At 41.6% G+C, this 24,767-nt stretch overlaps 1 protein-coding gene across 1 annotated transcript in view; it reads right to left on the bottom strand.

Moving 5' to 3' along the window:
- LOC122803631 (coiled-coil domain-containing protein 169-like) overlaps nucleotides 1-24,767 on the bottom strand; it is a 404,533-nt gene that overhangs the window by 208,942 nt on the left and 170,824 nt on the right. The window contains exons 3-5 of the mRNA XM_044073370.1: nucleotides 19,971-20,081; nucleotides 19,832-19,872; nucleotides 4,761-4,859 (exon numbers count right to left, since the gene is read on the bottom strand). Of these exons, the coding sequence (XP_043929305.1) occupies nucleotides 4,761-4,859; nucleotides 19,832-19,872; nucleotides 19,971-20,081 (251 nt within the window). The remainder of the gene's footprint in view (nucleotides 1-4,760; nucleotides 4,860-19,831; nucleotides 19,873-19,970; nucleotides 20,082-24,767) is intronic.

The raw sequence follows: 24,767 nt of genomic DNA, 5'->3' as shown, positions 1-24,767 counted from the left end.
GGTGGGGAGGGATGTGGATTTCCAAGGTGATTAGTTTGTGGTTGGATCTAACCAGGGAGGAGTTGACTATTGGTGTAGAGCAATGGTCACCCATGTTAGTAATGACCAGGTCAAGGATGTTGCTACTTCTAGTGGGGTAAGAACGAGCTGGTCCAGGGCACTGTAAATAATTCCAGGAAACATTGGGCAAATGTTTTGATACATGAGTAGTTTTCCCAGTTAATGGAGGGGTAGTTGAAGTCGCCCAGTATGACAGTGTTAGGTTGGACCTTAATATTCTCCAGGGTGCTTAGGAACATGGAGTGTGAGTCTTGGGACATGGTTGGGGACCTATAACAGGCTACAACCTGAAACACTGTCTTACCCAATGTTAGCTGCACCTGAAGTATCTCTGATGTGTTATGTTGGGCCACCAGTGTGGAGGTGTGCGCATCCTTTATGAATATGGAAACACCACCACCTTTGGAGCTTCAGTCCAAGTTCTGGGGACGAAAAGTGTGGAATGAGTTGTAGCCTGGTAGCACAGGGGTGCTTTCTGCTGCCTTGAACCAGGTCTCTGTTACAGCACAAATGTTTATGTTCTCCATTTTAAGGAGTACTTCGTGCGAGTGCATTTTGAGATTTAGACCTGTAGCAGTGAGCAGCATGATCCTCAGATTGCATTTGTTTGTAGCTGTCACAGTGGTAATTTGGTCTTTGGAACACTTCCTAAAAAAGGCACTATAGTGGTGGCAAGAGGTTTGGCCAATATCCGGAAGCCCAGGGGTGACAGATGCAGGCCACCTCTGGCAAGGCATCGAGGTCTGTCAGTCATGTCATCCGAGGCAGACAGCTACTGGATCCCCTTAGAATGACACCAAAAACTTAGCCAATTTTTGAAATCAATCATTTTCTGCTTGTACTGTGGTATCATTCTGAGTGATGGTAGGATGCTGCTCAGGGCTAGGGTCATGCCCGCCTGGGCTACATAATCCAAGAGGTCCTCCATGTGTCTTTTCATGCAGTCCAGGGGGGTATGTCTCAGGTCATTCACACCCACATGTACAATGACAGAGTCCTATTTGGACCTGTTGTTGAGGGATCTGATTTCATGCATTATGTGGCAGATCCTGGCACCTGACAGGCAGCTGACTGTTACTTTCTCCTTATTCAACCTAGTGAGTGGGACATCAGTGTACCTCCCTACTGAGTCACCTACGACTAGTGTGATGAGCATGCTGTTTTGCCTTAGGGGCTTTGATTGAATGGCACACTGTTTAGGAGAGTTATGTGTCTCGTGATTAGTGTTGTGTTGTGGTGGTCGAGTGCGTTTCTGCCTTGGAGGTCTTTGCTGTTTTGCTAAATTTTTATTGACAGCCTCCGTGAAGGTGAGTGTGTGGTTTGTAATTTTGTTGTGAAGGCAGTGCTGGTGTGTGTGCTGGAGGGGTATGTGTTCCATGTGGTGTGTTGCACATATTGATTTTCTCCTCTTGACCAGCTATTCCGTCCGGTCTTGGCTGGAGAGTGTGTGGCTTCCAGTTTGCAGATATAAGTGCATCTCTTGCAAGTCTGAGTGTAGGGAGGTAAGTGGAGAGGGTTGTCTGTGTACATGAGGCAGTTGCTACATTGTTTCAGGATGCCCAAGTTCACCAGGTTAATAGGAGAAAGCACGGAGAACTGATCTTTAGACATGACTGGAGGGGTGGGGATTAATAATAAGTACTGGAGCTGTTTCCTTGTAGAAAGTTTACTGCTGGTAGCACTTTTGTGTACTACAATAATTACTAGAAGAAGTCTGGTATGGTAAAGTGCTAGACTAATAAACTAGTAAAAGTGCAGGAGAGGAGAGAACTAGCAGATCTAAGGGAAAACTGAAGTGCAGACTTTGGCACCTCTCAGAAGCTTACAAACAGTCTTGGATACAGAAAATCTGTATCTGGACTAGACTAGGTACAGGAAAGGTGGAAAAGAAGCGCAAATGTGGGTTTTTAAACCAGAAAGTTGAAAGACATGAAAAACCTGCCCAAACGGCCAATAAGCTATAAATTCTGGGCCAGAAACCACTCCTCTTGTGGTAGATAGTCTACCTAGTGCTTACCACTCCCACTGATAAGCTAAAAGGTTTCCTTCCAACACAGAAAGGTTTGGGGGCTCAGAAGCTTACATGCAGTCCTGGATACAGCAAATCTGTATCTGGACGAGACTAGTTACAGGAAAGGCAGGAAAAGCGCAAATGTGGGCTTTTAGAACATAAAGTTGAAAGAGATGTTGTCTTACTTCTAATACTTAAATTCTTAATATCAAAAGTCTGTAGTCATGATATCAGGAACTCAGAAGAGACTTACACAAGCTCAGCCTCCAAATATTAAGGATCTAGAAGGAATATCAGTTCCCTCATCTCAACTACAAAGGTATCTGGGCATTATGGCAGGTAAGTTATCCTTTGGTGTTTATGTAGAACAAAGCTTTGATAAATTTCTAAAGGAATTTTTAACTATCTTATAGAGTTTCCCACCTCCTTTCTACAGACTCCCAGGCATCAAAAGCTAAATATGTCCTCATTTCACATTTTGACTATGGCTTACCGCTAATATGTTTAAATTCCCAACAAAATATTGCTATCCTACTAACAACTGAGAAGAAAATACTCAAATGTATTCATATACCATGTAAGAGGGAACACCACTGTGACAGCAAACAGAAAACCAAATGCTTACCAGTTCAGGCAAGGGCAACTTATTTACTACTCTAACCTAAAAGCTATTAAATAAAAGCCACTCTCCATGTCAAAAGCCCCAGGTATAATCTAAGAGGTCAAGACAAACCAGAACTACAAACTTCCCTGTATACCACGGTAGCAATGAGTAATAGTCTATCAGGCAAAATGCAAAAATCTAGCAAACTAACTCTCTTTTGAAAGCTCTTGAAGTACTCCTTACTACCAAATATAACTTCAGTTTGTATAGTGAACCAGGTTCGATCTAGCAAATCAGTGCATAGACTATCCTACTAAAAATCACACTATATTCATCAATGTGCAACCATAACTATACATAATTTCACGTACGTAATCAGTGTAAATAGAAACATCTAGTGTTTGTATTTTTCTGTATAATGCAGTGATTTGTGTAAATAACAATCAAATATAAGTACAACTAAACTAGGGGTCTATATCAGTTGAGCGAAAACCCTATTAGGCAAATAAGAATACGTTGAACCGTATTGTACGAAGTACGTAAACCTTGAACATCCAAAACCACAAATTCCGAAATGTCGATTTGTTTTGGTTGGCCCGTCTGCAGTATAGCTCCGTAAGGGAAGTGTGCGATAGATAGGACTTTAATGTTAGGATTTGGGTTAAGGTAAGTGCATAGATAGGTAATGTATGTAAGATTTGGGTCTATATTAGAACATCGACTTTTTAAAATGTTGAATGTTCTAATATCGACCCCTATTCAGCGAACGCTGACAATATCGAAGATGCAGAACAGCTAATTTTTTCCCTGGGAAAAATTTGCTGTTCCGACACACATACACACAACACAAACACACCAAACAAACAGCAATCCACACACATACACCTAAAATCCTACATCTAACTCTACACTAAACTGTACACACATCACTAGCTATCCACTTACCTTAACCCAAATCCTAATCCTAAGGTCCGTCACTATCGCACACTCACCTCACCCGTGCCCTAACCCTTACTCACCTACCCCAGCCTAACCCTCATGTCCATACAATCGCACACTTACCTGACCCGCGCCCTAAGCCTAACTCTCCTACCCCACACCCTAACCCTCACATCCACACAATCGCACACTTACCTGATCCCGACCCATAACTTTCCACCACTGTGCTGAACATAGCGAAGACACAGGAACGGCCAACCAAATTCCTTCCCTAGGAAGAAATTTGGTGTTCCACAGCTTCACTATTTTCAGCGTTCGCTGAATAGGGGTCGATATTATAACATTCAAAGTTGTGAAACTTCGATGTTCTAATATAGAACCGTAAGATTGAGTGTAGTGTTAGATGTAGGTTTTTTTTAAGTGTTTGTATGTATGTATTTATTTTGTGTGGGTGTATGTCTGTAGGGGAAGTGTGCGGTAGTTATGGACCTTAGGGTTAGGGAGGGGTTAAGGATAGTACATAGATAGTTGTGTATGTGGGGTTAAGTGTAGTGTTGGAAGTAGGGTTTTGTTAAATGTATGCATGTGGATTATTTATTTTGTTTGGGTAGGTACTAAGTAGCAGGTGGTGGGGTTGGCTGACTATGATAGTTCGATATTTTATTTTTCGCAGTTTAGTGATTTCGGGATTTTCACAGTTTGAGGTATTGGGGTCTATGTTTAGGTATTTGCGTAAAGGGGTTTTCGCTCAACTGATATAGACCCTAAACTAGCTATTAAATTCTTAGTTATATGAGAAAGGTTAATTCAAACACCAAAAGGAAAATTGTCTCTAAGCTTATAAGGGCACAAAAGCGCAGCTAGCCTAGTACTTATCTATAAACCTACTAGTGTTACTACTGAATACAGTGATTTGTGTAAATAATATTCAAATAAATGCACAATGTTAGTGTAATTATATAATAACAGTTAGCTCTAATGTAATCTGAAAGTAAAAGTAGATTTGAAAAGTAACTCGGAAGGTAATCTGTTTGTAAATGTTGTTTTAAAATGTTGTTACTTCCTCCTGGCCCAGATCATGGCTTTCAACCAGTTTACTTAACCTATTAACAAGCTAAATAAATAAACAGAGTAGATAAAGCCAACCTTTGCTTCCTGTTCAAGTCTCATTTCATAATCATCCAACTCATTCTGAAGGCTCCTCTTCTCCAAATCAAGTTGTTTAAGAAGCTGTTTCAAAGTGTTCTGCAAACAAACAAGTTAGAACGTTAACTTTATTAATCCTCATGTTCACTGGCAGATATATGTCTGTCTCTGGGGTATGTCTGCTTTGGGCACCATATAGCTAATCAGGAAGAAATCCCTTGTTGCTAGCACTGTCCATCTCCTGCTTCTTTGGGAGAACAAAATTAATTGATGTGAGTATAACATAACTTGAAAAATCAGCACTGATATGAATTTCCAGTATCTTCAGATTAATAAAATTAATATGAAAAATAAAATGCAGAGAACACATTACAGAGAAGATCAACAATGGATTGGGTTACTGAGTGTCTACATACTGACATCTTAGGAGGAGCTACAGTCGGTTTATGGTGAGGAAAGAATCATTACCACACTTCCAGAATTTATATGCAGTCTGAAGTAAAAGAAGGTGCATTGTTATCAAATCTTACGATTATTATAAAATGCATGTCATCATGGATAAAGGACATACTGTGGATGCCAACTGCCACCTAAAACATTAACAAGATTAGATCAAATGGCAGCCTATTTTTCAGCATCTGACTTATGGGATTGTAGATTCTAGAACACCTGCATGCAGCTACTGACCAGTACCAGAAAGGATGAAAGTAGTCTCCATAGGACTCTGGACAGTGCCAACAGTCGGTAAAGTATTGTGAATTATGCTTAATAAATTCAACTGCAAAAAACTGCCAGTTATACCATGTTTGAGGTATAAAGAAGGAAATGGTATGAAGATCATTACCAGGCAGAAATATGGAATAATGTTTAGGTGGCAATGTTATACTTAACTGCGTTGTGATTAAGCGACAGTCCACTGTATTGAGAAATTAAAAAAAGCAGTAAAATAAAAGCCTTGGGTGACATGGGGGGGCTCTCTTACTTAATATAACTTACCCCAAGGTTGCACAATATGAAGAAAACAAGCAAGTCTCCACAAAATGTTCTGTTGCTTAATCACAGTTTGATTAAACACAGTACTACCACTTCAGATGCTGCTATAATATCTAGAAATTCATGGCACTGAGTAGCTTTCTTCTTTTCTTTCTCACTATCAGAAAATGGTTGGAGGCTATCACCCATTGCCATATTCTCATGGCCTCTGACAGAGTGGGTATGATCTGGTTCCCCCTTGTTTGTTGATGTACCAAACTACTGCCATGTTGTCTGACTGAAATGCAATAGTTCCTGATGGAAGGATCGATTGGAATGCTTGCAATGCTAGTAGCACTGCCCTGAGTTCTAGGACACTGATATGCAGATGGGCCTCTGACTGTGACCAAGTGTCTTGTACTGTCTTTCCCTGAAACAGCCCCCCCAACCCATCAGAGAGGCATCCATGGTCACTGTGGCGTTGGACTGATGAGGGTTGAAGGGGCAAGACCACTGGTGAGGGTTGTTTGACATCCACCAGAGCAAGTCCTGTTTGCAAATTTTGGTTATTCAAATCAGAAAAGATAAGGGGGCTGGTATGGGTACCACTGGGTAAGAAGCAGCCATTGAAGAAGCCTCATGTGTAGTCTTGCTAGAGGGCCTATGGTGATGGAGACTGTCATCGATCCCAGCAGTTAAAGAATGGATCAAGTTGAGGCTAGATTTTGGGAAAGTATTGCCTGAATCTGTTCTTTGATCCTCTGAGTTCTGTGATCTGGTAGAGAGGCTGTACAAGCCACTGTGTCCAGAATCACTCCAATGTACTTTAACGAGTGACTCGGATTAAGGTTTGACTTCTTCCAGTTTATCGATATTCCACACTGCTGTGCAGTGTTTAGAGTGTAAGTCAAGGCCTGATCCAGTAGACATCTTGTTGGGGCAGTAATGAGCCAGTCATCTAGGTAGGGAAACGGAAACACCTGGAATCCTTGAAGCCGCAGGTGAGCTGTGACTACTGCCATACACTTTGTGAACACTTTGGGGGCTGTAGAGAATCCGAAGGGTAGTACATAAAACTGGTAATGACTGGCTCCCACCTGGAAGCGAAGATATCTTCCTGAGCATCTTTCCACCTTTATGTGGTAGTATGTGTCTTGAAGATCTATGGAGCACATCCAATCATCTTTTCCCAAAAGTGGAAGTATAGAATGAACCGTGACCATCCGGAATTTTTCCGTCTTTACAAATTTGATTAGGGTGCTGAGATTCAGAGTTGTCTTCAGTCCCCTGTCTTTTTTGGCACCAAAAAGAATCTTGAATAGATGCCGGATCCTGTCTGGTCTGGGGGGACTGTTTGGATGACTCTTTTTCGTAGTAACTCTGATATCTCTATAGCTACGGCTTTCCTTTGACTGGGTGGTATGTCAGGTAAGCTTCTGGGTAAGGGGGGAGTGAATAAGAAAGGAATATGGTATCCTCTAGTGATGAGCCTTAGTACCCAAGCATCTGTGGTTATAGTTTGCCAGGCAGAAGGGTACAAGGAAAAATGACCCCCGACTGCTTCCAGAGGAAAGCAATTGGGCTGCTCCTCAGGATCACTGATAGGGCTGTCCAGAGAAAGATTCCCTGGAACCCCGGTTTCACGGACCTCCCCAGCCCCGAAAGGGGTGTCTTCCATTAGAATCCCCCCCCCTGCCTCTAGGGCCTGAGAGTCATGGAAAGGACCCTGAGACTTTTTGTGCCACATTTTCTCACTCTTCTGATGTCTTGAGAAGAACCACTGAGGAGAAGATAAATGGACACCCATGGCAGATAGGGTCTTACCATCCTGCTCACATCTGGCCAATGTATCTTTTACCTTGGAGCCAAAGTAGTGGTCTCAATAGGGGCGTTAAGGAAGGAAGCCTTGAGGGGATCTGCAAAGTCACAAAGGTGCATCCAGGCATGGCGTCTCATGACTATGCCTGCACCCGCAGCTCTCACCGCTCCCTCAGTAGCGTGTGATATCAAATGCATTGAGGAATTGGAAACCGATTCTACAGTTGCTAACTGAGAGGCCACCTTGTCTCGCACCTCATCAGAAACTGTTCCTGCCAAGGTCTCAGGGAGTTCAGACACCAGGTCTCTCTGTAGCCTTATGAAATGTGCCAGGTAGTTCAAGGACCTAAGAGCAAAAGTCAATGACATGAAGACTCACTTCCCTAAACTGTCCACTGTCCGGGAATCCTTACTGGGTGGGTGAACAGCCTGGCTCTCCTCATCTAGTTCCTTCTTTATAATGGCAGCCACCACCATGGTGTCTACTGGGAGACCTTTCGACCAATGGGGGAACTTTTTTGGGGGAGAAAGGATTTTGTCCGGCCTACAAGTTATGGCCTCCACAGAGTCCGGTGCTTTCCATGCATGCTGCATGATGAGTTTGACAAGCTCATAGGCAGGTGGGGTAGCCCAGGAGGTAGGGGGCCTGGCACTAAAAGCCTGCAGGAACACAGACTCCTCTGAGGAAGGGTTAGACGACTTCCATTCACCTCTCTGCTTTAAAATTTCAAGGATGTCACCAAAGGAAACCTCGTCAGAAGGTGAATGTGGGCCCATCATCATAATCTGTGTCTTCGGTCACTGACTCTTCCTTGGAGTCCATGTGCTTCCTCTTACACATAGTCTTGCGGTGGACTTCCTCAGTGGGAGACTCTGGGGAAGGCTGCAAGGACGAGATCTCCAGTAGAATGGCCCAAGACTCTTGCACCCGGAGTCCGGGGGTTGCAACTTGAGACAGCTGAGGCTTAGAGGAAGTAGTAGTCTCCGACAGAGGTGGCCGAGAAGCAGTGGTCAGTGTCCTCTCCAAGGCTGGAAAGGTCAACCCACCCGAGGAGGAATGCCTCAAAACCTCCACAGAGGTCGGAGTATAAGTAGGAGTCTGTAGAGAAGTGTGATCGACTCCAGAGGGGAGAGACACTTTTGAAGGGGCAGAAATTCCTCTGGCCAAAAGCAGCTGGTCTATAAGATGCACCACATCATGTTCAGAAAGGCTTCTGGTAGTCCTCATTGAAAACCCTAAAGGTGATTCGGGCATGTCCAAAAAAGGGCCAGCACGACCACTATAAGAAGGTGTCTGAATAGGTAATGTCTGCACTAAAAATGGCGGTGTTTGTATAGTCTGCACCACTAAAACCGGCGCAGAAGTGGTATGCACTAAAATCAATGGTGTGGAAGATTCTGCACCGAGAATGGTGTTGTCAAAATTGGAGCTGTCTGCAGCGAAACTATCGGCGCCAAAAAAGCCTGCACCAAAGAAATTGTCAGTGCCAAGGGGGTCTGCACTGAGAAAACTGTTGGTGCCAAGGCGTCTGCCCTGAGAAAACTGTCGGCACCGAATATGTCTCCACCGATAAAATGGATGGTGCCGAAGGAGTATGCACCGAGACTTCAGTCTGTGCCAAAGATGACTGCACCGATATACCAATCGGTGCCAAGAAAGTCTGCACTGAACTAGTCGGTGCCACAGTAGTCTGCACCATGAAGGCTGAAGTCTGTGTCAAAAGCAATGGTGTAGAGGGACCAGCAGATATAATCAGAGAGAGTCAAGTAAGTCAGTGCCAAAGCAGCTTCTGGCACTGACAACTCTGACAATTTATCCTTTTTATGCTTCAATTCCTTAGGGTCTCCAGAGGGAGATGATGGAAGAGACTTAGACATTTTATGCTGTTTGAAAGGAGGAGAAGAATCCAGCGACCCAGAAATAGCCTTGCAGAAAGAGGTCTTAAGGAGACCCTTTAGTACTAGTTTATTTTTACATTCATTTAAAGTCCTGGCAGAAAAACCTTTACAAATCTGACAGGACGGCTTCACTGTGAGATGAGGCATGCCCAAACAGTAGACACACAAGTCATGCATGTCAGAGTGAGGCAGTTTGTGTCCGTACTCTGAACACCTCTTAAAGGCTGGGCTCCCTTTCTTCTCAGACGTTATATCCACAAAATATTTGAAAAATGGGCACACACACACTGTAGCAAGCCCCAAGTGAGGGCGAGAAAAGTCTACCAACAAGGTAGTAGAAGATACCAAAAGGGTACAGGTAATAAAGAAAAGAAGATAAGACTTAATAAAATCGAAAAACTAAGAATTCTGTGAGAAAAAAACTCAAAAAAATTATCAAAATATACACTTAGCTGGAGAGGAACGTCTCAACATGGCTGAATAGCAACGTGGCAAACTAGATCTGAGGTAACAGGGAGAAGGGCATGATGGGTAAAATCTTAGCTCGAGGGGTTTTTGGCTGACGCAAGCTTGAAAAAAAAGTCCATCTCAGTTTCGAGGTTGGAACCAAATCCCAACAGTAAGAAATAAACGAAGATTAACATCAGATAAAATATTACCAGAACCTACAGTCTTATGTATGCAAGATTACATATTCTGCTAAGTATTTCAGAAAAGAAACCCCACTCTTACTTCATGCAATTCCCTTATGTAACCCCCAAAATTTCTATGGTTTATGTCTTGAATTATGCATCATATGATAGAAGGGGGCGGTAGACCTCCATAATAACCAGGCACTTCTCCATCCATAGCTTTCAGGTAAAATAGAAAATATATTCTCAAAAAGAGATACCAACAATAAATCAGTTAATTCATAATGTGAATTAAATGTAATCGTTCTAAATATTCTTCAAGGTATTCAAAATCATATGCAAAATCCCAGCAGGAGAAAACAAACAGTTAATTAAAAATGGAATTAAATAAGATGAATTAATTTTCCCCTTTTATGTAACAGAGCTGCAAGTCCATATAAACACTCAACAGAAATGTGTTTTCCTCGGGAAGACCTTTATGCTACTTCTTTTAAAGGTTGAAAAACTGATCAAATGCCACATATGTGAAAATGCCTACTGGCGAAACAGTGATAATTTATCCACTCTAACTATGTTTATCCTAAGGACAGTAGCAATGGAATTTGCACAAATCAAAATCATCACCATCATCATCATCAAAAGCTAGAAATGAAAAGAATTTGGCATTAAGAAACTAATAACTTGTCAGACCAAGTATGCTTGGATATAATTAAAAAGTTCTAGCAGCTTTGAAGTTGTGGCTGAAAAGAGTGCTTTGTTCCTTTGTTGAGGCAACACAGTTCACATAGAACTCTGGGGAGAATATTGCATTCACAACGCATGATTTCAGTCATTTTACTTAGAAATTGCTCAGCCTTTCTTCTCCAGTAGACAAGAGAAGTATAATCCAGTAAAAGTATAGTAACTTCTATTCTACAATCATTGAATATCACTATTTGACAAAATGTAAGCTAACTGTTTTTTCTGCCACAGTTTATGAAGCTTTACTTTTTTGCAGCCATTTTTGAAGTGTGTCATAAGCTCTTCTAAACTAGGCTGTTCTGTGTCTAATGTCACACAACACTGCCACCTAGTGCCAAGTCTGTGCTCTCAGATAAATAAAACAAACATGAGGTTGGTCTGCATACTAAAATGATTAATGGATTTTGACTGACTGTAAAATACACAAATTACAAATTTTGACTAGCTACAGTACACAGATGGGTAAAACGATGTAACAACTACAGGAATGCAGCATTTATAAGTAATAATATCTACAGTGAAAAATAAAACTTTCAGAGTCAAGTTTACTGTGTTTTTTCTTTAAATCCACTAATTAAAAATATACAGTTTACTAGTCTGTAGTGAAACCATTTCTGAGAAAAAAACTATAAAAGTTGAAATTAATAAACTAGAGACACCGTAATGTTAAAAGTGTCTGCAGACTTAACACTTAAGTATAACCACTGTTATATAAAGATGACAAAATCACAGGTGGTTCAACAAAATAAGGAACATGTAATAGTCCAGATTCTAGGGAGTCAAACACAAGTAAAATCTAATTCCGTTAGGTTTACTGCTTTTTCCTAGGGATAATGTATAGTGACAGACCATAGTTTGTGAGCTATGCTGCTGGTTTACTTCCATATGAAAGTCCTGAGACCTTTAATGAGAGATCCAGACTCTTTATGCAAGCTTTTGGGATACTGGATTTCCTAGAGTTCTGTGATAGTAGTGAATCTTTTGAGTGCTAAATACAGCATATTTGTTTTTGTCAGCATTAAGCATTACTTTGCAGTTGTGGGGCTATTGTGCTTGATGTAGAAGTTCTGTCTACTTCTGTCATTGCTTTTCTGCCTGTATTTGGAAACTGCTGCAAATTTACCAAATGCGCATATAGTAGGCTGTTAAATTATGTTTTAAGATTGGTAGCATATTAATTTAAATGAAGAATTGTAGTGGTACCACTAAGGAATTTTATTTAAAGAAACCTTTATTAATTATGGTATGAAGAGGTCCTTCTGTACCTTGAATTGATCTTACCCATTTGATGGCCAGTTTGAAATGGGCTTTTGCCATAATTCATCTGATTTAGGATACTGAGCATTATGAAATAATGTGCTCATTAGCTCTCCAAAGACTTTGGTTCATCTCTGTTTGTTAATCCGTCCTTCTAAACCTCTTGTCCTATGATGGTCACAGTGATAGCTAAGTCTGTAGAGTAAACAAGATTTCTTTACCCCAGGCAAGAGTTACTAACTTATCCGGTGGAATCCCTAATGTATTCAAAGGCAATACAGGAGACACCCAGCTTTTCCAGTATCTGCCCAGGAGCCTGTTCTCAGAGGGACATATCTGGTACCCTACTGTTGAAGGCACCCTGATGACATCCTCAAAAAGGGCCAGGCAAACACAACTGACAAAATGACTAAGATCCTCCCAGACTGCCAGGCTCCTCAATCTGTCTAAGAAAATGATCCCGTTCACCCTGTACAGGAACCTCATGTTTAAAAGGGAGCTCAGCTACCCTGCGCAGGAAGATCAGGTCTGAAAGGGAGCCCAGCTACCATGTACTGGAACCTAATGTTTGAAAGGGAGTCCAAATACCCTGTGTAGGAACATCAGGTCAGAAAGGGAGCCTGGCTATTCTGCACAGGAACATCATGTCTGAAAGGAAGCCCAGCTACCATGTACTGGAACATCATGTTCACCCTAGCCCAAAGGTTCCTAGAATTTATAAACTCAAATGCTATGGAACAACTTGTCACCACTCCCACAAGAGGAGAAAACATACTGGACCTGATCATCACCAACATGGGGACACTATGCTCCAGACCAGAAGTGTATCCCTCACTGGTAAGATCAGACCATAAACTAATCTCACTGGATATTCACATCCCGACCCCACCCCCTGCCCAGAAAACCACAGTGAAAAACTTCTTAAAGCAGCCACACACCAAAACTGAGGCAAAATCCTTCAAAGCCCCCCCGCCTGTGGAAAATAATGCCCAGACTGCTAAAATTTCACCACACGCCCAAAAACGAGGCGAAATCACCAAAGCCCCGGCCTGTAAAAACACGCCCAGACTGCAGAATCCTTTATAAACGCATTCTATGAACACCTTCAGGAATGCATGGATCATGCAATCCCAAATAAAACCAAGACCCAATCCTCCAAAGGCAGACGTCCTGTCTGGTGGACCCCATAAACAAACTATACAATAGAAGGAGGACACTACTACATGATAGAGCAAAATCCCAAAAGGGAAGGCATCTCTGATCAGTATTAGCAAAAACTACGGGCACTCATAAAATGCCTAAGGCCAGCTTCGAGAGAAAATTGCACAGTACACTAAGGATAATCACAAGGCTTTCTTTAGTTATGTTAGGAACCTGGGTGGGAATTCCCAGATATGCTCAGAATTAGTCCAAAATGACAAAAATACACCGAGCCCACAGACATTGCCAACATCCTAGCTGACAGGTTCAGTGCAAACTTCTCCCCTCTCCCACCAAAAGGGCAAATATCTATCCCAACAGAGTGCTGCCCCCTGACATCTCAGATGCTCAGGTAAGAGACGTCTCTCCAGCAAAACACAGCATCAATGGGACCAGATGGTGTCCCGGCTGCGCCCCTACATGAACTCCAAGAAGAGCTAAACCCAAACATAAAACTACTGTTCAATCTTAGCCTTACTACAGGATATGTACCCAAAGCGTGCAGCAACAGTGGTCCCTCTCCACAAAGGTGGTGCCTCACGGATCTGGGAAACTATCGCCCATAAGCCTGACTAGCTTGGTCTGCAAAGCTATGGAAAGGATCATCATGGACCTCATAAATAAAGATATTGGGGACCTACAGACACTGGATCCTACCCAGTTTGGCTTTGTTAAGGGCAGATCCTGCTCTAAACCTGGTTGATTTCTTTGAAACAGTCACCAAGGCCATTGAGGGGAAGGTGGTCCACACAGCCTACCTGACAAAAGCCTTCTTCGACATAATACCCACACTGGCATTATAGATAAGCTCACCAGCTTAAATATAAACCCCTATGTCACTAGATGGGTTGCAAACTGGCTCAAGGACAGAACCCACATGGTTAGAATTGCTGGAGCCATGTCAGACTCCAAACCAGTTACAAGTGGCGCTCAGTCCTGGGACCTCTCTTGTTCGGTATATATTCTTCGCGGTACAGGCCAACACAGAAGGACTGTGGTGACCAGATGACTGCAAACTGGGTGCCATAATCAACTCTCCAGCCGACACAAGCATCCTCCAAAAGGGCCTCATAGAAACAGACAACTGGTGCCAGAGCCATGGCCTCAAGCTAACCGCCAAAAGTGTATAGTCATCCCTTTGGCAAAACAGTCAAATTATTATTCACATAGGTGGTCCATATTTACAGAAGAAGTCATTAGGGACCTGGGACCAAAGTTGATAACAATCTCTCATTTGACAACCACGTGGCCAAAGTGGTTAGAAAAACATTTTATATAGCCCACCTAATCATGAAGGGATTCACATCTAGATCAGGGAGGTTATCCATCCCTCATCAGGCCCATAATTGAGTACAATGCCCTTTTGGGATGTACCTTACCAGACACCTGCAGCAACTGGAAAGACCCCAAAAGTACCTCACCAAGAGGATCAAAGGGCTCAAACAGATGCCATATGCTGCCCGTTAAAGAAACTCCAGCTCTACTCAGTGGCATACCGCCTGCTCAGAGAGCAATCTGCCTGGCACGATAAAGCCATGTCCAACCCAGAATTAATGGACATGCCCTCAGAAAAACCAAATCCATTGAGCTACACGCCGAGAGACTTGAACCTCAGCACTGAAATAAATAGGACATGCTGGAGGGACAGATTCAATAACAGAGGCTCCCTTCACTCTGGAATAAAATCCCAGTCCAGGTTAGGCAGAGTCCCTCATTGACTCTCTTCAAGAGGAATCTTGATGAGTGGATGGGAGAATCACTTCTGTGTCACTGTTAGACAGAGGCACAGTATACTAACCTCAAAAAAAATTAATTTAAAATGGGAGCCAAACACACACTCTGGCTAGGCTTATAAATGCCCTAGGGCAGATAGCCTAGTATGAACCTATGAACCTATGAAAGGGAGCTCAGCTACCCTGCACAGGAACATCATGTCTGAAAGGGAGACTGGCTACCATGTACTGGAACCTCATGTTTGAAAAGGAGCCAGCTACCCTGTACCAAAACCTCATGTTTGAAAGGGAGCCCAATTACTGTGTACCGGAACCTCATGTTTGAAAGGGAGCTCAATTACTGTGTACTGGAACCTCCTGTTTGAAAGGGAGCCCACCTACCCTGCACAGGAACCTCATGTTTGAATGGTAGCCCCAGCTGTCTTGTACAAGAACCTTGTACTGGCCAACTGTAACAGCAATGTCATCACCTACCAACATTGATGATCACAGGCTAGGATGGGGACACAGACTGACCAATCAAATAAGAACTTTGCTCTGTGATTCCATTCTCATATTAGTGGCACAATCTGGCACAATGTTTGTGGTATTAGAACAAAAGTATCCCTCCTCTGGTCAGACTTCTAATTCCCCCTCCCTTTACTCATGATCAAGACCCCAGGTTACTTAAACTCAAGCTAAAAGGAAGTGGCTAGAAATCACCATTTCTGCATTACAACACTGATTAATACATACTCCCCTAGAAAAAGACCATGGAGGTGAATGGATGACTGAGCCAGTCACAGACCCTTTCAAACACACTGCTGTACTACACTGTCCCACAGAAGAGGGCTAGGTCAGTAACATAATTCTTTGTTCTAGTTTTGATTTTTTGTAAATTATAACATAATTACAAGACCCTCTTGAAAACACACATTTGTGTGTATAATTGCAATCCCTATGCTTTCCATTTTATTTCATTTCTTTACCAGAAATGTTGATGACATAGCTAGGAGTCATGGTAAATGGATGTGTGGCAGAGAAAGTAACGATGGAAAAAAGATGTGGAACAAAAATGTCCTATGAGTATGAAAATCTGTGTTAAATCAATTGATGTAACAATGTTGTGTCTTTCGGCTTTTCCCGGTTAGGGGTCGCCACAGCGGAACTCTGGTCCGCTAATGACTGGCAGTAGATTTTTACATGCCGAGTTGCCAGCCCTGATGCACAACCTTCAACGAAGGTACGCCCATTCAACGAAGGTACGCCCATTCACGCATGTCTCCACACAGAAGACGCTTTAGCTGAGATTCGTTGAAGGTTGTGCGTCAGAGCTGGCAACTCGGTACGTAAAAATCTACTGCCAATCATTAGCGGACTAGAGTTCCGCTGTGGCGACCCCTAACTGGGAAAAGCCGAAAGACTCAACAACAACCAGAAATGTTGAGACAATGTCACTCATCCAACTCCAGTTTGTTTTGTCCCCTGATGAAAGGTCCTTCTCCAAACGAGCAACAGCCATTTAAACTTTGTGTTTTCTACAAAGAATTAGAGAAGTAAAGTTACAAGAGGCTAATGAGACATTATGTAGTCCTGGGTTTGATTGTCTCAGTCTCCATTTCATACTGTCTGATTTCAGAGTAAGTGAGCATGTCACTTAAGCAAACAGAGTGACTGAAATCTGAAAATAAGGATTTGTGCTTACTTGTATCTAGTGGGATTAAACAGTTAGAAAACAAATAAATACTTGATAAAATTAGAATTCTCTTTAGCTTTTCTAGCATTAAGAATGCTTCATTTTCCGATTTAACAGAAAATTCTCATGTAAACACCTCATTAACATTATCTAAGTAGTTGATTAACAACTAAAAAGAACGCTGATGTCTTTCAGACTGTCTATCACTTCCTCATTGCTGTTTGCTGATTTGTCTTGTCTTCTCAAAATGTTTTCTGTCTGCTTATACACATGTCTAGATGCAATCTATTTTTTTTTGCTTCTCTAAACATATTTTTGTTCTGATGTACGTGTGTTTCATCCACTGTTCACCCTTCTAGTACAAACCTTTCTACTTATGCTTTCTGTATGGACTACATTTGACCTGGGTCATAGCTGGAAATGGTCCTTGGAACAGAAAATTTTCAGGATCAGTAAATGAATAAACAAATAAAATAGAATAAAACAACAGGGTGCTTCAGACACAGCTTAGATCACAGGTAAAATAAAATCAAAAATGCAGTTTCAAAATGTATTTTAAGCATAAGTATATATACTGGAAACCTGTAATTAACGAATATGCATAGCACCAAAACCTGAACTTAAGAAGAAGCAATTGCACATCTCTCAAACCATTGTTATGACTGCAGGTCGAGTAGCAGTCATAAGAACACATCCTACAGCAAAACCAAGCATGGGAAACATGTGGAATGGAGTCCACATTACAGTGATAATTGGGAAATGTACCCTTGTCTCCAATGTAGTGCGATCTCAGAGTTAGTATATTTAATGTGCAGGGGATGTGGGGGGGGGGTGCTGGGGGGCTTATCCCCCTGCAAAAACTTTGGTGAAGGTATATTGGAGGAAGAAAAGCCCAGAATCATGGACAATTTTTAAATATTATTCTAGTTTACTTAAAGAGTCACTAGAACAACCAGGTTTGCATAAACACATATATTTCTGAACAGTGACAAGTATGAAACTCTAATGTCTGGCTTTACTGACTGAAGTATGAAACTCTAATGTCTGGCATTACTGACTGACTGCAATCTTCAGTAATTTACCAGAAACTCAAACATTTTACAAGGGACAGGGCAAAATAGGAACCAAAATCAGAGGCAGTTGAAAGGTACGACAGACAAGATAACAGAGTTCCAACAGCTTTTAGTTAGACAAGATTCATGTTGAGCAGAGCATGAAAGGCTAAAGCAATGATCATTAAACGAAGACCTTGGAGTTGCTGGTAGCACTGCAGATTTTGCAGATTGAGGCCTACATGGTCAGCATATGATATACCAGCAGGTATTATCTAGCTGTGGGATTCTGAATCATTGAGGTCAGTGTCCTGCAGGACAAGGTAAGGGCACTTCAACAATCCAATTAAGAAGAGAGTAGAACATCCACTACTGCTGGCAAGTTATTGGACAGAATAAGAAGTTCAGACCTCGAGATGTTCCTTAGATGGAAGCACGAAGATTTTTACTCCTAACACATGGACCTTTCACTGTCATTATACCATAAGGGTACATCTGCAAACTCTTCACCAGGCAAACAAATTCTAGCTTGTTACCCCTTCATTAAATCAAAGGAGACAAGACAGAAACAATGGAAGGCCTCAGGGGAGCATGCTCATCTAATGATTCCAATTTTTCTAGACTGAGTTTGAGATTGTTACAAGTCATCCAAGAAAGAAAATCTTCTCAGCAATCTTCTAATGTAATAGGTACAATGTGATGTCATCTGCCCAGCAACAGCATTTTAACTATCATCTTTGAATGACTTTTCTTAGTGGTAGCATACAAGCTGTGAATAATAATTTTTCAAAGATCAAGCCCTGTTGTGACATACAGACAGTTGGTGACTCCTTGAGAAATTAAGACCAGAGATAACTAAGTGTGCTATCCAAAGAGGTGGCAGGTAAATCACTTGAGAACTGCAGATGTAAGTCCATGGTGGCTTTAAGGGCACCTGATCAATGAACATACACAACAGAACATTAATAGATATAACATGCTCACATATGAAGTACTATCCAAAAATATCCTTCCATTTTTTTTTTTTTTTAGAAATACAGAACGTCACCCACACTGATATTTTGATCTACCCAGTATAAAGCTTTCAACTTCTTGTGGGAGAACAAGATAGGACAAGAATACAGATGTGTGGTAGAAATGCTTTTCCAGAAATGGGGGGCTACAATGGCGAAGGAGGATAACAGCCAAAACTGTGTTTATTCTTTGTCTGGAGTTGAAAAGAAAATAAAGATTTTGTTAGGGCTACAGATCCTTGATGGGCATTGTTTGGTACAGTTACATAGAGGCAGCCATCAGAGTTAAATGTCAGTACATAGGTTGCCAAATTAGGGGTCACTATGCTTCAACATGCGCAAGTCAACCAAGTCTTCCCAGGAAAAATGTGAGGGTTTAAGGCGTCTAAAGAGTGTAATGTTCCCTCATAATTCTGTACTGCCTGTAGGCATCTTGTAATTCAGTAGTGGGCAAGGGCAGAGAGCACAATATATATCTTGTCATAAGCTTATCCCTGTTTCAGGATTTAGGTACCTGCAGAAACTCTGAGAGTGTTCTAGTTTGTGAGAACCTCTTTTGTGACTAACATAAGGTGAGAGCTGAAAGTTAAAAGCAAGTCAAGTCACAATCCATGTTTTTTAAATGCTATTACAGAATCAAGGTGCATGTCCATGCCAAATTTTCTTATCCATGCAAGGGTGACTTTGCTTGATTCTGGCCACAATGTCAAAGGTAACAGCCTTAGGAATGTAGAGGCATTAATCATGTAGCAGAATACTCAGATGCAGTCCAGCTGTCGAAATCATTATAAAGACTACTGAGGGTTATAGGTGCCATCTTGGAAGTAGCGGCTATGACCATATTTTCTGTGCATTGTACCCTGAAATTTAAGCAATGTCCTTTGAGGATGTGCTGCCCAAACATAGTCTCAGAGGACATAAATGGTAGGGAGCACAGCCCACCCCCTCTGTTAACACAACTAACCACCACAAAACAGAACAAACCACATCAAGCCATGTGACCACAGGAATTACACCAGTATATTTCAGAATATTTTTTCATAAAAAAGCCTATATACCTATAGAAATATTACACTTACCACTGGCATGTCATCATAAGACCGTATGGAAGACAATCTGTCTGTAAATAAATGAATATGTATAGCTGTCAAATATACTACTATGAGAATTTTATTAAAAAAAAAAATCAAATAAATGAAAAACAAACTATATTACAACCTGCAGGGTTTCCACGAATTTCATCCAACTTTTCTTCCAGAAGGAGGATTTGCCTGTCTAGCTGTCTGTTCAGCTCCTGTTGCGTTTCATATCTTGTCTTCCACTCGTTGCCTATTTTGAAATAGTACGTCATAAATAATTTGAGCTGGTTACATCACAGCTATTCATTTGGTTAGCCTTTGTCATTGTAAAAATAATATATAAAAATGATCCGAGACAAGCTTTTTGTCATATACACACACACACACACACATATATATATATATATATATATATATATATATATATATATATATATATATATATATATATATATATATACATTTATAAGAGTGCATCTAAATGTGTCTTTTAAATGTGATCCAATACTTTTCCTAAGAAAAAATATATATCTGTGTTGCATGGTGTGTGTGTGTGTGTGTGTGTGTGTGTGTGTGTGTGTGTGTGTGTGTGTGTGTGTGTGTGTGTGTGTGTGTGTGTGTGTGTGTGTGTGTGTGTGTGTGTGTGTGTGTGTGTGTGTGTGTGTGTGTGTGTGTGTGTGTGTGTGTGTGGGTGCGTGTGTGTTTTTGTGTGTGTGTGAGCACGTGTGCTCTTCTTTCAGCCACAATGTTTAGATTATCTGTGATTAGGAGCTTGGTTTATTGAAATACGTGTTTTTCTGTTGTGTGAAAAGATATTTTTAAGTTTGTCTTGGCTGACCTAAAGCTATTTCATCACAAAATTGCTGTAAATTACAAAAATATGGAGAATAAAGTAGCTAAAATAAGCTGTAAGAACAACCAGAGAAAAAATTGTGCTGAGACATCTCTGATTGACAATTAATGAAAAATGCACTTCCTTCACTGTTGATATAATGGTCACCCTTGCCTTATTGCCAGAGCCATTCATTTGCAAAAGGAATCCTAGTCTGTCTATCTATTTGGAAGTTATCATTCTGTTTCTAACCTTGCCAGTCTGGTAATATGGAGATAATATATGAGATAATACTGGAGCATTATGGTGTCATACACAATCGATACAGAAAAACAGAAGTCCATGTAGAGCCTGTAGAGCCTTCCCTCGCTGCTTTCAGTAAGATATTTGGAAGCACCACTGTAGTGCTCATGCTCAAAAAGCCAGACAGAGGCAGAAAACTTCTCTGCATCTCCAGACATATTTTTCACTTTATAGTACCTACTGACAAGGTGTGAACATGCAACATGAAAATGTTCCAAAGTCCCCCACAAAAGATAAAATACATGATCGCTCACACATGGGCACTTCAGTGGATAAGGTGAGGATATTATCCCCAGGTCCTTTTGGGTATTATCACTGGAATGTGTTATTTCAGGGCACCCTAAATATTAACTTTAGAAAAAATATTTCCTCCGTGAATTTTACATCCTCTTAAATTTCTGCCTCTGATTTCCTTTCTCATTTCAGCAACCTTCCTGGCTCTTTCTCTAGCCAGTCCCAAACTGCATCTGACACTCCCATCTCCCCTCCATACAACATTCTTTCTACTTCAGAACTATCATATCCAAAGACATCTACCTTCTGCTTGAACAGATCAAATTTGATAGTCCACCTGGTACTGACAAACTTCACCCATGGTTTATTTATCACTATAAAGACAACATCATAACCCTACTGAAATACATTTACAACCTGTGTATCACACTTTAATATTACACCTATTATCTGGAAAAAATCCATTGTAAAACTACTCACTAAGAAACCCAATCTTTCCAGTCTATCTGACTTTTGGCCTATTTCTGTTCTCCCTATCCTAAGAAAGATTCTGTAAAAAATTACTTTATTTGCAACTCTGTCACTGTATCAACCAATACCACCTTCTCTCTCAAAAGCAGCATGGCTTTTGGTCTGGTTGCAGTGCATCCACAACTATATCCGCACTCAACGACAGCATTCTTCTTAGAATGGACAAAGACATAATTATTGGATCAGTTTTATTGATTTTACCAGAGCTCATTTCTCCTAGACCATCAAATTGAAACAGCATTAGTGATGACATACTGCCCTGGTTCAAACCTACATCTCTAACCCTAAGCTCTCACCTAATTTCAATACATCAACCTCTACATCAGTTCTTCTGCAGAAAAGCATCCCTCCAGGATCTATTCTGGCACCTCTACTGTTTTCTATCTATATTAGCAAACTTACTTCTGACTTACCTCATTTTCTTCTCCTACTCTGTGCCGATCACATAGTCCTGTTCTGCTACAATCATTCTGTCTCTTCTCTTGAACTCAACTTCAGGCAGATTTTCATGCACTTATTCAATGGGTCAGTGATAAACAATTACTGTTAAACTCCTCTGAAACAAAGACAATGCTTTTTGGTACTAGGGAAACTCACTTCTATCTCCAGGCCACTAAAAATTCTCAATCTTCTTTACAACACTTAAAAATGTGACTTTATTCACATACTTAAGGGTCTGGTTTGACCCCTTCCTAAATTTCTGGCTCTACCTGGACTCCATACAAAAAAATCAATTTTCTCCTATTCTGGGCTAATAAGATCTCCCCTTTTCTGTTCAGAAGCATACCTCTTCCCACTTCCACAGGTGGGAATGTTATGTCAATGTGGGTGCAGTCTATGGCCCCCTAGTTCCTCAGGGAAACAAGCAATGTCATAGAATTCCCACACAGTGTTTCGTCACTCCTCTGTGGTATGCAGACACCATATATACTCCTCATAGAATTCCCACACCATGTTTCCTCACTCCTCTGTGGTATGCAGACACCATGTATACTCCTCATAGAATTCGCACATGTTGTTTCCTCACTCCTCTGTGGTATACAGACAACATGTATACTCCTCATAGAATTTCCACACAGTGCTTCCTCACTCCTCTGTGGTATGCGGACACCATATCTACTTCCCCACATGCTGCAACATGGCATTGAGAAACTGATGGAGCAGTCTTGAGACAGATGCCCTGGTCATCTATACTGTGTCCCCAGTTGGTCAGGTTCCTGTAGTTAATATATGTAACGCTATACATGCATTACTGTCCACTGTGATAGTCAACTCACAATTCCCACAGGCCTGCAGATGAGTCCAACACATGTCCACCAGGTCCTGCATGCTGTTCCTATGCAAACAGTAATGGTCCGCAATGTCAGTATTCTAAAGTTCATGAAATGTTAAGCTTGCTTGAATGAACCAATGTTTTTGGGGGATGGCAAAACACATCTCTATGCTTTGTAGTGGCAAACATAGCTGCTTGCATTTGCACATTAACTAATAGTGCAGCAACTACTGATATATATGTGCAGTTCTTTAACATGCATGCATTGCTTTAGCTGCTGCAATTACCACTAGTGTGAGAATACCACTTCACTCTCGTTACACTTTCTGAATCACTCCACCATTTTGATTTACCACATTTACATATACTGTACCACTCATTTTAATAGTGATGCTGATTACCTTCTGCTCATACAGCCATTTGCATATGCCACGGTCAATTCTACTGACTGGCATGCATTGCTAAAGGCATCTTATTGGCAATGCTGGATGTGCCATGCAGCCATGGCTGAAGACACCCATCAGAAATCTAAAGAACAAAACAAGACCAGGGATCTATACCCTATCACAAACCAGGGCCATTGTGGAGCATGTGACTGGGCTGTTGAAGGCTCACTTTTGCTGTCTGGTTGCATCCAGTGGTGCCCTGCAGTATGACCCTGCCATGTGTGTGAAAATATTTTCAGTGTGTGCAGTGTTACATGTCATCATACTTAGGAGGCAGTTACAGTGGTGGGGGCAGTTGCATGAAAAGCAGCCCCAGGGCATCAGGCTGTGGAGGCTGACTCAGATGATGAGGCAGTACAGTAGCCTAGAACAGGGAGTGGACATGCTACACTAAGATGAACCCAGTATGGCGCAGCATTGGCAAAGAGGCAGTGCCTTGCACACAGCTTTTACCTGCAGTAAAGCATATACATTACAGTAGAAGTGATACACGCAAACCCAGTACCATACTGTGGATCCCCATGCATAGTCTGACCACACTGTGCATCAGACATAGGCAACCCATGTAACAACTATGTGCAATGGGCAGAGCACACTAATCATTTGTATATATGGGAGATGAAGCTCAAGTGTGGATGTCTGTCACTTGGGAATGTGTGAGTTCTGCAGATGAGGAAAAGTAGGACTGGACATGTAAGAAGGGGTTGTGGGAGAGGATTACTGTACAAGACTTTGTGAAGGGCCAATGTCACTTGATGTCTGAAAATGTGTGTGAAGTGCAGGGGACAGTGGTGGTGTTTTCAGCAGTAGTTAAAGCAGTGTGGCTTCCAATGCATGTACCTGTTACAAGGTGCTGCCTCTACCTGGATCTTCAAGGGATGTACCATGGCCCTGGCTAGATGTTGGCATGCTGCAGGGCCATGAACAATGTCAGCAGCTGCTAAGTCACTTCCTCAAAAGAGGCTAGTATCACATGACTGTGGTCTAGACTGTCCATAGCCAAGAGGGACACTATTCATGGAGGAAGTGGTAGAATGGCGTTGTAGACAGTGGTTGATGCATGGCATGCAAAGTTAGTATGTTATTCAGTCTATCAAAACTAGCAAACATAAAGGACATGCATTCACCCTGAATTAGCAGTACTAACTCTGGTATGGCTGTGGTGGTACTACCCTCTCTGTCCGTAATGGCACTGCACATACATTGCTTAATATCCATTAACACAGCTACTCCAACTCATCATCATAATCAACTCCCTTTTTCCTATTTTCTACATGTGGTCGGGGTGTCATGCTAACTGTCGCCATCTCACTCATT

The sequence above is a fragment of the Protopterus annectens genome, chromosome 5.part1 (genome assembly GCF_019279795.1).
Source record: "Protopterus annectens isolate FY-2018-M chromosome 5.part1, PAN1.0, whole genome shotgun sequence".
NCBI classification, from domain to species: domain Eukaryota; kingdom Metazoa; phylum Chordata; order Ceratodontiformes; family Protopteridae; genus Protopterus; species Protopterus annectens.
This window is presented reverse-complemented; position numbering and strand designations above follow the sequence as displayed.